This window comes from Bubalus kerabau, chromosome 13, assembly GCF_029407905.1.
Source record: "Bubalus kerabau isolate K-KA32 ecotype Philippines breed swamp buffalo chromosome 13, PCC_UOA_SB_1v2, whole genome shotgun sequence".
NCBI lineage: Eukaryota > Metazoa > Chordata > Mammalia > Artiodactyla > Bovidae > Bubalus > Bubalus kerabau.
Window position 1 is genome coordinate 46792955 of NC_073636.1, and position 14009 is coordinate 46806963.

The 14009-nt window shown below is 38.9% G+C and overlaps 1 protein-coding gene across 1 annotated transcript in view; it reads left to right on the plus strand.

Moving 5' to 3' along the window:
- The window catches only part of LARP4B (La ribonucleoprotein 4B), a 90361-nt gene that overhangs the window by 27754 nt on the left and 48598 nt on the right, over positions 1-14009 (plus strand). The window contains exons 2-3 of the mRNA XM_055544180.1: positions 4007-4141; positions 4761-4820. Of these exons, the coding sequence (XP_055400155.1) occupies positions 4061-4141; positions 4761-4820 (141 nt within the window). The 5' untranslated portion in view covers positions 4007-4060. The remainder of the gene's footprint in view (positions 1-4006; positions 4142-4760; positions 4821-14009) is intronic.

Here is a 14009-nt window from a genome sequence, read left to right on the forward strand (position 1 = left end):
TGCCCAGGTCAGAGCAGAACCACTGTTGTACTAAGCTGCTGCCATGACTGCCTTTTCATCCTTGGCTTATACACTGTTGCAGAAATACAGAAGTAGACAGGATCATATGACCCCTCCTTCTCCTCTCCCGGGAAGAGCACCTGTGAACCCCCCATGTCTCTGCCCCACATCACGTTATCTCCCCGGAAGTGTTTCAGTATGCATCCCTAAAAGCTAGGGTCTCATTTTATTTATTATAATTATTAAACATAACAGATAAAGCCATATAAACAAAGCCACAGTTGGGACAGTATGTGTATCTTGTCCTTGTTTGTACTGAAGCCAGGCTCCTGGTCCAGCTTCGCAGAACCCCTAGGCCTTCCTGTGTGCTTGTGTTTGCTGCAAGGTTGCAGTAAGATCACATCCTGGGTTTGTTGTGCAGGACTACTTCCTATCTGTGGTGTGCTGTTTCAGTCACAAGGGGCATAATTTGTGACTGACTGAAAAAAACATAGGTAGTATATATAATAAAGGACTCTTGCAGTTGATTTTTTTCTCTTTGTATCTTGTTTTCAGCCAGACATTTTTTTCCCCCCTTTGAGAATTTTAATACTCAAGTTAATAGTGTAAGAAAGCATCTGCACCTCCCTGCTGTGACTGTCAGTGCAGGTACCATCATATTTTCTGGATTTTACAATTTAACACATTGCAGGTGATTACAGTTTAACATATTTGTCATTCATTCTGCATTGTGGAAAACATGGATCTCTGAAACTGATTTGTTTCAGGCCTTTCTCCTCTGTTAGTAGTTTACATTTCCAAGTCTGTCGTACAGCGTTTCAGTGATTTTGTGCTTCTATGGTTGCTGATACGTTTGACAGTAGGACTAGTTTACCTTTGATCATCAGATTATTTCATTATAAAGGGTTTAGAGAATTTATCATAAGCAGGTTATTGAGAATAGAAAGTGCCATCATAGAAGCTTAAAAACCTACATGGTTTACCTAGTGACAAAAACAGCTTTTAAATTTATCTGCCACTTGGATGCTGCATGTTTTTAGAAGAGCTTGAAAAATCTGGGTTAAATTAACTTCTTTATCTTGTGAGGAGTCATAGCTTACAGTGAAGAGAGGGAACGCTTAAGTCACACCTGGATGTCTGAGAACCGTGGTTCTGACACTCGTAATACAAAATCATGATTAACTGGTGTCCCTTCTAAGCCAGTGTTACTTCATGATCCATTTGGGAAAATTACATGAAGTTCAATGTCCAGCTGTTGAGCCAAGCAAAAGCTTTACGCAGGCTGCTTGGCATGCTTTTGCCCTGTGTTCATATTGCTTTTGGTTTGTTTGTTTCAAGACTGTGAAGGGATTCCTTTAAAACAAACTTGTTTATTTCTCCAGGCTACTGCTTTCCTGGAAGAAAGTGAAATGGGCTGGTCAAAAACTATATATGCATAAATTTGGGATTCATCAGTCCCAAATTGGAGTTCTATTAATTTGGTAATTTTCTGTTCTTAAAAAATGAATTTCTTTTATTTTTTCCAAAACTTTGAACTTTTTATTTTGTATTGGGGTATAGCTGATTAACAATGTTGTGTAATTGTAGCTGAACAGCAAAGGGACTCAGCCATACATATACATGTATCCATTTCCCCCAAACCTTCTTTCTATCCGAGTTGGCACATAACATTGAGCAGAGTTCCACATGTTACACAGTAGGTGCTTGTTGGTTATCCATTTTAAATGAAGCAGTACATACATGTCCATCCCAAAGTCCCTAACTAGCCATTCCACGCCCAGCAACCATAAGTTAGTTTTCTGTGAGTCTCTTTGTGTTTTGAAGCAAGTTCTTTTGTATCATTTCTCTTTAGATTCTCCTTCTCTCTCTCTCTGTCTTCACTCAGTGTGATACTCTCTCAGTCCCTGCATGTTGCTGCAAATAGCATTATTTCATTCTTTTTAATTGTTGTTCAGTCGCTCAGTCGTGTCCAGCTCTTTGTGACCCCATGGACTGTAGCATGCCAGGTTTCCCTGTCTTTCACCATCTCCCGGAGTTTGCTCAAACTCATGTCAATTGAGTTGGTGATGCCTTGCAACCATCTCATCTTCTGTTGTCCCCTTCTCCTCCTGCCTTCAGTCTTTCCCAGCATCAGGGTATTTTCCAGTAAGTTGGCTCTTTGCATCAGGTGGCCAAAGTATTGGAGTTTCAGCTTCATCATCAGTCCTTTCAATAAATATTCAGGGTTGATTTCCTTTAGGATTGACTGGTTTGATCTCCTTGCTGTCCAAGGGATTCTCAAAAGTCTTTTCCAGTCCCATGATGTTTTCATGGTTCGAAAACATCAGTTCTTTGATGCCCAACCTTTTTTATTGTCCATCTCTCTCATCCATGCACGACTACTGGAAAAATCATAGCTTTGACTCTACAGACCTTTGTAGGCAAAGTAATGTCTCTGCTTTTTAATATGCTGTCTAGATTTATCATTGCTTTTTTCCAAGGAGCTAGTGTCTTTTAATTTCATGGCTGCAGTCACCATCCGCAGTGATTTTGGAGCCTAACAAAATAAAGTCTGTCACTGTTTCCATTGTTAATTGCTGAGTAATATTCCATCATATATTACTCAGTCATTAAAAGAATGAAATAATGCCATTTGCAGCAACATAAAGGGACCTAGAGAGTGTCACATGGAGTGAATTAAGCGCCAGTGGTTAAGAACCCACCTGCCAATGCAGGAGATGTAAAATCCCTGGTTCAACCCCTGGGTTGGGAAGATCCTCTGAAGCAGGGCCTGGCAACGCACTCCAGTATACTTGCCTGGAGAATCCCATAAATAGAGGAGCCTGGAGGGCTACAATCCATAGGGTCACAGAGAGTCCATCCTAACTGAAGCTACTTAGCATGGACACACACACGTGCCATTGTATGTATGTACCACATCTTTATCCATTCCCCTGTTGATGGACAGTCAGATTGTTTCCATGTCTTGGCCACTGTAAACAGGGCTGTAAAGAACATTGGGGTGCATATAACCTTTTGAATCATGTTTTTCTCCAGATATATGCCCAAGAGTGGGATTGCGGGGTCATATGGTAGCTCTATTCTTAGTTTTTTAAGGAACTTCCATACTGTTCTCTATAGTGGCTGTACCAGTTAGCATTCCCACCAGCAGTGTAGGAGGGTTTCTCTCTCTACACCCTCTGCAGCATTTGTTGTTTGTGGATTTTTTTGTATTTAACCATTCTGACTGGTGTGGGGTGATATCTCATTGTAGTTTTGATTCGCGTTTATCTAATAACTAGCCATGTTGGCATCTTTTCTTGTGCCTGTTGCTTATCTGTTTATCTTTGGAGAAATGTCTTTTCAGGTCTTTTGCCCATTTTTTGAGTGGATTGTTTATTTTGATGCTGTTAGGTGTCTTAAGATGTTTGTAAATTTTGGAGACTAATCCCTTATTAGTTGCATTGTTGGCAAATATTTTCTCAATCTGTGGGTTGTCTTTTCGTTTTATTGTTTCCTTTGCTGAGCAAAAGCTTTTAAGTCGGCCCTATTTCTTTCTTTTTGTTTTTATTTACATTATTGTGGGAGATGGATCAAGAAGATGTTGCTGTGATTTATGCCAGAGGGTTCTGCCTATGTTTTCCTCTAAGAGTATTACAGAGTTCTGTATATACATAAATTTGGCATTCATCAGTCCCAAATTGGAGTTCTAGTACTTTGATAATTTTCTGTTTTTAAAAAATGAATTTCTGGACATGAGTGGGTTTGTATATGTTAGCATTTGGTTTCTAACTCTTACGATATTATAGTTAGCAAATTAATATGAAGAAACTTTTTTTTTTAATGTAATTTCTTGGGTGTGAAAGGTGGACGTTATTGGCACATTTCTTTAAACTACTTAGACTGCAGAGGGATAAACGTATGACCTAGAAAACTTGAGGATTTTAAAACTGCTTAATAGTTTCATTTTAGAATTAAATTACCCTCTGCACTTCAAGTTACCAATTTACTGTCTGTCGTTTTACAGGATTCTCTGGCTAACATTGAACTTCTCCCAGTGGAGCCACAAAGTAAACAGCTCATGACTTCTGATCAGGACGCTAAGGTCGTGGCTGAACCGCAGGGCCAACGAGTCCAAGAAGGGAAAGACAGCGCGCATCTGGTGAGTGGACGTCCAGGGCAGCGCTGGCCCGTGCACCCTCTTCTGTTGTGATAACAGGCTCTGCACTCTACTCAGAACACTTATGCTTAAATATAGGGGTAAATTCTGAGTATACTTAGGGCTTACTTAGTAGAGGAAATTTCAGATTTCTAAGTGATAGAGAAAACACGGGCATTATAGTTCTTAAGACTTAAAGCCTTGGACTTAAAATCACTAAGATAAAGGCAGTGATTTATAAATATTTTAATAATATAACCATTGTAGTGGTATTTATTTAAAGAGTTAATTAGAAATTATAATACAGATTTTAAATTTTGAGTGCATTTGTTTATTGTAAACTATTATCATGTCAGGCAATGATATTTAAAGTTTCTAAATGATGTTGGGAAAAGTAGGTTTTCTTAATTTTTCCAGTTGAAATGACAAGGAATAACACCAGTCGGAATTTAAAAGTATTTTAAATTTCAAGGCTCTTACATCATTTTGACTACCTCATTAAATTTCTTTGTCATATAAGTGTGCTTTTCTCAGTGGGTTTTGTTTTGCTATATTACCATGGTTTGAAAATGTGTTTCTTTGCATGGTAGTGATGGTGTGTCTGGTGTTTTCAATTTTACAGATGAATGGTCCCATATCTCAGACAACTTCTCAGACAAGTTCCATTCCAGCTTTGAGTCAGGTAATTCAGTTCAGAGATTAATCATAGCTAAAGCTCACAGACAATGCATTATGGTAAATATTAATTGTAAAGAAATTAGAAAATGTGAATGTTCCCCAAAAAGAGAGTGGGGGAGGACCCACTTGGGAACAGTGTATGTCAGTACTGTGTATTCTCTTCTGGTGTGTGCGTGTAGCTCTACAGACAGCTGAGTGCCACGTGTATTAATTTCATCTCTTCATCACAGTGTTGTTAATGGTTCACTGATCATCTAGTGTGTGTGTGATTAGCTTTACATTTCAACAGCCTGTATTCCTTAAAGCACAGAAGTCATATTAAGTTTTTACTGAGAATATTGGTTTCACTGTTTTCGTTTTCATATATCAGATGCATTTGGAGTCAGGCACATTTAGGTTGGCAGTCTTCTAAGTGATCTCATAAGTCCTACAGAATTTTAAAATTAAGTCTTTTTTAAAGTAAATGTAAATTTTTAAAAGTAATACTACAAAATTTATAGCAGCCTCATCTACACCCCAACTTATAAGCAGCTCATATAGAAGTTAAAGGCGGGGGTTGCATTGTTGATATATTTTTAATAAGGCAGAATTTTAAAAAATGAAGGGTGTCCTCCAAACTACTGAATTTTATCATTATTATGTATGTAGGTTTTTTGCATACTGTATCTTACACTGATTTTAAGTGAATTTTATAATATTTTAAGTCATTTGAAAGTCAAATATAAGAGTTAACATTATACAGAAATCACTGACAGATTTAAAAAACTGTTTTAGATCAAATCTCCCACGTCCTCTTGGTTGATTCATGGTCTGATATAATATTCACATGTCTTTAAAACCCATGTTAGGGCATAAAACTAGATATTTGGATTCTATGGGTGGGTTTTGGTTTGGGGTTCGCTTGTTTTTTAAATTATGTTGTGGAAAACAATTACGATAAGACCTGCCTAGAAAAGAAGTATAACACTTGAGCCAGCATTCCATATTCATTTCTCTAGAGAAATGATTTGCAACTAGTGCTGCCTGCACATGATTTCTTTGTCATTGTAAAGAGTTCATGTCTTACAATCGAGCATTACATGGCTGGTTCTTAATCCAGCTTTGCTACCCTTGTGTCACAGAACACATCTCTGACATCTGGTATTGTAAAGTATGTGTATTCTACTCACCGGTTTTTCAGAGTATTTGCACACTTTAGGTTTTCATAGGATCACTGAATACTAGAACTAGAAGGGATCATCATTAAGAGACCATCTGGGCTCACAACATGTGTGTTCTTTAAAACTTTATAACAGATTTGCATTCTGTAGAAAGTGGAAGTCTTGTTAAAGAGTACACACATTTTTATGTAGTTTTAAATAGTATGTTTATACATATTTTACCTCATGCTTTCCCCCCATAGCAGACTTCATCTATATATACCCTTGTACTTGCCCTGTGGTATCTTATGTTGATTTGCCATCATTTCTTTAGCTGTTCAGTTTTTGGTTACATTAAACGTGTTTCTTTTTTTCCTGCTATCATAAATGACATTGCTTTGAACGTTTTTCTAACTGGCATTATAATGGCACACCTGTGTGTGGACAGCTGAGTTGGTGTGGTGGCTCTGAGTACTGACCCTTCATAGTCTGCAGTTGTGCAACTGCAAAGTGTCTGTGCTTAGCGGTCTGATTTGGGAACCAGTCTTTTTTAAGGTTGAGTCTTTCCCCTCGAGTTGCATGCAGTGTAAACAGGAGGAGAATGGCCTTAGGAACGCCCAAATAAATGTCTGAATAATTCACAAGCAGGTTTGCATTTTGGCCGTGGTGCTGGCAATTGTTATACAGCTCCCTGCTAATCTCCTTCCCCAAATAATACCCTTATTGAGTTCTAACTGTTTGCAAGTCTAGCCAATCAGTGAGTGTAAAAAGTGATCTTAACTGGAGGAAACTGAGAGCAGAGAGGCTTTAGCAGTTTCCCTAAGATTGCTCATCTGTCCAGGATTTGAACCTGGGCAGCCTGGGCAGCTTCAGAGCTGACTCAAGAAGAGATATATCCTCTTTGGCATGTTTTATTTCCTTTAGAAAGAGAAACAAGTAGAAAGTAATACCAGAAGCAAAACCTAGCTCTTGTCAGCATTAGGGAACAGTTTTGCATTGTCTCTGAGTGGTTGAAATTAATTTGGGATAGAGATAGAGGATTTTACGTGGGGAATAACATGACTTATAAAAAGATTACTTTGACTTCATTGTATTAATAGAATATATTGTAGTGAGCCAAGAATCAGTTCAGTTCAGTCATTCAGTTGTGTCCGACTCTTAGTGATCTCGTGGACTGCAGCACACCAGGCTTCCCTGTCTGTCACCAACTCCCGAAGCTTGCTCAAACTCTTTTTCTTGTCCATCATGCCATCCAACCATCTCATTCTCTGTTGTCCCCTTCTCCTGCCTTCAGTCTTTCCCAGCATCAGGCTCTTTTCCAGTGAGTCAGTTTTTCACATCAGGTGGCCAAAGTTTTGGAGTTTCAGCTTCAGCATCAGTCCTTCCAATGAATATTCAGGACTGATTTCATTTAGGATGGACTGGTTGGATCTCCTTGCAGTCCAAGGGACTCTCAAGAGTCTTCTCCAACACTGCAGTTCAAAAGCATCAATTCTTTGGCGCTCAGCTTTCTTGACAGTCCAACTTTCACATCCATACATGACCACTGGAAAAATCAAAGCCTTGACTAGATGGATGCAAAGTAATGTCTCTGCTTTTTAATATGCTATCTAGGTTGGTCATAACTTTCCTTCCAAGGAGTAACTGTCTTTTAATTTCATGGCTGAAGTCACCATCTGCAGTGATTTTGGAGCCCCCAAAAATAAAGTCTGACACTGTTTCCACTGTTTCCCCATCTATTTGCCATGAAGTGATGGGACCAGATGCAATGATGTTAGTTTTCTGAACGTTGAGCTTTAAGCCAACTTTTTCACTCTCCTCTTTTACTTTCATCAAGAGGCTTTTTAGTTCCTCTTCACTTTCTGCCATAAGGGTGGTGTCATCTGCATATCTGAGGTTATTGATATTTCTCCCAGAAATCGTGATTTCAGCTTGTGCATCATCCAGCCCAGCGTTTCTCATGATGTACTCTGCATATAAGTTAAATAAGCAGGGTGACAGTATACAGCTTTGACGTACTCCTTTCCCTATTTGGAACCAGCCTGTTGTTCCATGTCCAGTTCTAACTTGCTTCTTGACCTGCATACAGACTTCTCAGGAGGCAGGTAAGGTGGTCTGGTATTCCCGTCTCTTTCAGAATCTTCCAGTTTGTTATGATCCACACAGTCAAAGGCTTTGGTGTAGTCAATAAAGCAGATGTAGATTTTTTCTGGAACTCTCTTGCTTTTTCTATGATCCAGTGGATGTTGGCAATGTGATCTCTAGTTCCTCTGCCTCTTCTAAATCCAGCTTGAACATCTGGAAATTCATGGTTCACATAGTGTTGAAGCCTGGCTTGGAGAATTTTGAGCATTACTTTGCTAGTTTGTGAGATGAGTGCAATTGTGCTGTAGTTTGAACATTCTTTGGCATTGCCTTTCTTTGGGATTGGAATGAAAACTGACCTTTTCCAGTCCTGTGGCCACTGCTGAGTTTTCTAAATTTGTTGGCATATTGAGTTCAGCACATTAGCAGCATCATGTTTTAGGATTTGAAATAGCTCAACTAGAATTCCATCACCTCCACTAGCTTTGTTCATAGTGATTCTTCCTAAGGCCTACTTGACTCTGCATTCCAGGATGTCTGGCTCTAGGTGGGTGATCACCCCATTGTGGTTATCTGGGTCATGAAGATCTTTTTTGTATAGTTCTTCTGTGTATTCTTGCCACCAAGAATAGAAGCAAAGAAACCAAGTTAAAGAACTGGTAAGTAAGGTGAGAAATGATGGTGGCTTAGACGTGAAATGAATGGATTTTGGATTTCCTGGAAATCCGTAAATGGCACCAATTTATGGATTGGATGTAGGGATTGGGCTGAGGGATAAATCGATCAGGGATAGTTGAGTAATTTAGTGGATGATGGTTCTATTTTGAGATGAAAAAAACTGGAAGAGTAGAGCTTTGTGGAGAGAAAATCCACCTGTTAAAAATTTAAGTGAGCAGTGAAGTGGGTCACTAGTGCCAGTTGGTCCTAATTAGGGAGGTTAGGGCCTGAGATATAAATTTGTAATCCACAAATAGGGTTTTTTATTGTATTCCCTGTGGCTGAGATGGTAAAGAATCTGCCTGCAATGCAGGAGACCCCAGTTCAATTCCTGGGTTGGGAAGATCCCCTGGAGAAGGGAAAGACTACCTACTCCAGTATTCTGGCCTGGAGAATTCCATGGACTGTATTATATTAGTTCATGGGGTCACAAAAAGTCAGACACGACTGAGCGACTTTCACTTAATAACTTCACCTAATGATATAGAAAAGAATTTTAAAGCTATTATTGTTTATATGGATTAGGTAACTGAGTTACCAAAAATAAAAAATGCAATTAAAAAGTAACCGAGTTGCCCTTTAGAATAAAATCAACTCTCATACTTTTTTTCCTTCTATAATTTTTTGGCCGTCTTAAAAGTTTTATGTCCTTCAGAGGTGATGGTGGCTTTGTAGGATGACTGAGAATGTCTTTTTCTTTTCAGTTGTTTGGAAGAGTTTGAGAAGCATAGGTGTCGGCTCTTCCTTGTGTGTTAGGTGGAGTTCCCCAGAGAAGTCATCCAGGCCTGGACTCTTGTTTGCATGGAGTTTATTGTTGTTTTTAAATTGCAGATTGTATTTCACATCTAGTGATCTGTCTGTTCAAATTATCTAATTCTTCACTTAGTTTCAGTGGGCTATGTATTTCTAGAAATTTGTCCATTTCTTTTAAGTTGTCTGTTTTGTTCACATATAACTAACTGTTCATAATATTTTCTTTAACAGTATTTTGTATTTCCATGGTATTGGTTGTTACTTTTCCTCTTTCATTTCTTATTTTGTTTAGTTGTATTCCTTTTTTTTCTTGGTCAACCTGGTCAGAGGTTTGTTACTTTTGTTTATCCTTTCAAAAAACTAGTTCTTGGTTTTATGATCTTTTTCTTAATTTTCTGTGTCCTCTCTGATCTTTATTATTTCTTCCTACCTTCCAGCTTTTGGTTCTGTTTATTGTTCCTTTTCTAGTTCTTTAGGTGATAGATTAGGTTGTTTATTTGAGATTTTTTTCTTCTTTTTTTGTGGAAGTCTTGTATCACTATGAACTCCCCTCTTAGAACTGCTTTTGCTGCATCTCATAGTTTTTGTATGGTTGCGTCTTCATTGTCATTTGTTTAGAAGTAATTCTAAAATTTCATCTTTGATTTCATTGTTGACCCAGTGGTCTCCTAGTAGCATGTTGTTTAGTCTGTGCAGTTGTTTTTTTTCTCTTTTCTCTTTCTGTGGTTGATGTTCTACTTTTATGCTCTTGTGGTCAGGAAAGATGCTTGAAATAATTTCTGTTCTGTTTGGTTTGTTGAGGCTTGTTTTGTGCCCTAGAGAGTGTTCTGTTAAATTAAAAGAATGTGTGTTCTGGTTTTGTTGGATGTAACATCCTGGAAATATCAATTAAATCTAATTGTTCTGTTTTGTCATTCAAGATCTTTGTTGCCTTCTTATTTTCTGTCTGAAAGATCTATCCGTTTATGTCAGTGGAATGTTAAAAGTCTACTGTTACTATGTTCCCATCCATTTTTTACATTTATGTCTGTAGTGTTTGTTTTATGTATTAAGTGCTCCTGTATTGGGTGCATGTATGTTAACAAATACTATGTCTGCCTCTTGTGTTGATGCTTTTATGTGTGTCCTACTTTGTCATTCTTTGTGGTTTTTGTTTTAAAGTCTGTTTTGTCTGATACGACTATTGCCAACTCCACTTTCTTGTCATTTCCCTGAGTATGAAATGTCTTTTTCTGTCTCATTTCCAGTTTATATGTGTCTTTTGCCCTGAAGTGCTCTCCTATAGGTAGCATACTGTAGGTTCTTGTTGTATTATCCAGTCTGACACTGTCTTTTGATTGGAACATTTAGTCCATTGGCATTTAAAGTAATTATTGATTAGTATGTATTTATTGCCATCTTAAACCTTGTTTTGCAGTTAATTTTGTATTTTTTCTTGGTTTCTTTTGTTTTTCCTTTTGTGGTTAATGGTTTTCTTTCATTATTATTCTTGAGTCTTTTTTTTTTTTTGGTTTTTGTGAATCCATTGTATTTTTTTGATGTGTGGTTACCCTGGTTTTCCAGTATTTAACCCATAACTGTATCTACTTGCTTTATACTGATCATCATGTAAGCTCAAACACATTCTAAAAGATGTACATTTTCTTACTCCCCTTCCCCACATTTTTCATAACCTTTTAAGTGAGAACTTTTTAAAGATTGTCATTGATTTAAAATTGTCTTTTTAATAGCATCAGTTCAGTTCAGTTGCTCAGTCGTGTCTGACTCTTTGCGACCCCATGAATCGCGGCACGCCAGGCCTCCCTGTCCATCACCAACTCCTGGAGTTCACTCAGACTCACGTCCATCGAGTCAGTAATGCCATCCAGCCATCTCATCCTCTGTCGTCCCCTTCTCCTCCTGCCCCCAATCCCTCCCAGCATCAGAGTCTTTTCCAATGAGTCAACTCTTCGCATGAGGTGGCCAAAGTACTGGAGTTTCAGCTTTAGCATCTTTCCTTCCAAAGAAATCCCAGGGCTGATCTCCTTCAGAATGGACTGGTTGGATCTCCTTGCAGTCCAAGGGACTCTCAAGAGTCTTCTCCAACACCACAGTTCAAAAGCATCAATTCTTCGGCGCTCATCCTTCTTCAGAGTCCAACTCTCACAACCATACATGACCACAGGAAGAACCATAGCCTTGACTAGACAGACCTTTGTTGGCAAAGTAATGTCTCTGCTTTTGAATATGCTATCTAGGTTGGTCATAACTTTCCTTCCAAGGAGTAAGCGTCTTTTAATTTCATGGCTGCAGTCACCATCTGCAGTGATTTTGGAGCCCAAAAAAATAAAGTCTGACACCACAGTTCAAGAGCAACAATTCCTCAGCTCTCGGCTTTCTTCACAGTCCAACTCTCACATCCATACATGACCACTGGAAAAACCATAGCCTTGACTAGACAGACCTTTGCATAGAACTACTGAAAAATTCTTATTGTATGTAATTCTTATAGAAATAAAACTTGATTGCCTAAACCTATATAATGCAAATTGGTGACATTCATTTTTAGTCTGGCAGGTGGTATTTCGCTAAAATGAAAGCTCCTTCACCAAGTGCTCATGGTATGTTACCAAGAATTCCTTTGAGTTTTCTCAGCCTGAACTGCTGAGTGCCAAGTGAACAACTTCCTACTGCTTTTATCGATTTACTTCTGTGTACACCTTGGTGTCACCTAGCCTTCCCTGGGCATGAATGAAATGTTGTACTAGATTCAATTCTTTTCTCAGTAGGTTAGGTCTTCCCTGGTAGCTCAGCTGGTAAAGAATCCGCCTGCAGTGTAGGAGACCCCAGTTTGATTCCTGGATTGGGAAGATCCCCTGGAGAAGGGAACAGCCACTGTTCTCTGCATGGACAGAGGAGCCTGGCAGGCTACAGTCCATGGAGTTGCAGAGTTGGACACCACTGAGAGGCTCTTACTAGGTCAGTTAAGTGTTGTTGCCTAGCAACAATGCACTCTTAAACCTATGTTTGTGTTTGCATCTTTGAGAGAGCCTGCAGATCCCCCAGTTTGAGAGACTCAGTGGTGCATTTACTGCTAGGATGCTTTCCCAGACGCTTGAAGAGTGGGCGGCATGTGGGCATAAGAGAGTTGTTCTGAACGGTTGAGAGGGGTGGCCTTACAAAGCAAGATGAGATTTGGAAATCAGGGGGAGGAGAGTGTAGAACAGTCAGATTGAATTGCTATCATCATGTTTAAGCAGAAATCCTAAATTTTTTTTTTTTTAATCAAAAACTATCAGTGTTTTATAAAATGTTAGAAGTCCACCAGCCATAACTTGTAGGTTAACATAGAAAAATCTCTCTCACAAAAGAATTAATAGAATGATTTTGTTTTCAAAATGTCATATTTGAATCATAGTCAGCAAAAGAATGCAGAGTTCCAAAGAATAACAGGGAGAGATAAGAAAGCCTTTCTCAGCGATCAATGCAAAGAAATAGAGGAAAACAGCAGAATGGGAAAGACGAGAGATCTCTTCAAGAAAAGTAGAGATACTAAGGGAACATTTCATGGAAAGATGGGCTTGATGAAGGACAGAAATGGTATGAACTTAAAAAAAGCAGAAGATATTGAGAAGAGGTGTCAAGAATACACAGAAGAAGTGTACAAAAAAGATCTTCACGACCCAGATAATCATGATGGTGTTATCACTCACCTAGAGCCAGACATCCTGGAATGCGAAGTCAAGTGGGCCTTAAGAAGCATCATTATGAACAAAGCTAGTGGAGGTGATGGAATTTCAGTGGAGCTATTTCAAATCCTGAAAGATGATGCTGTGAAAGTGCTGCACTCAATATGCCAGCGAATTCGGAAAACGCAGCAGTGGCCACAGGACTGGAAAAGGTCAGTTTTCATTCCAGTCCGAAAGAAAGGCAATACCAAAGAATGCTCAAACTACCGCAGAATTGCACTCATCTCACATGCTAGTAAAGTAATGCTCAAAATTCTCCAAGCCAGGCTTCAGCAATATGTGAACCGTGAACTTCCAGATGTTCAAGCTGGATTTAGAAGAGGCAGAAGAACCAGAGATCAAATTGCCAACATCCTCTGGATCGTCAAAAAAGCAAAAGAGTTCCAGAAAAACATCTATTTCTTCCTTACTGACTATGCCAAAGCCTTTAACTGTGGATCACAATAAACTGTGAAAGATTCTGAAAGACATGGGCATACCAGACCACCTGACCTGCCTCTTGAGAAACCTATATGCAGGTCAGGAAGCAACAGTTAGAACTGGACATGGTTCCAAATAGGAAAAGAAGTACGTCAAGGCTGTATATTGTCACCCTGCTTATTTAACTGCTATGCAGAGTACATCATGAGAAACGCTGGGCTGGATGAAGCACAAGCTGGAATCAAGATTGCCGGGAGAAATACCAATAACCTCAGATATGCAGATGATACCACCCTTATGGCAGAAAGTGAAGAGGAACTAAAAAGCTTCTTGATGAAAGTGAAAAGAGGA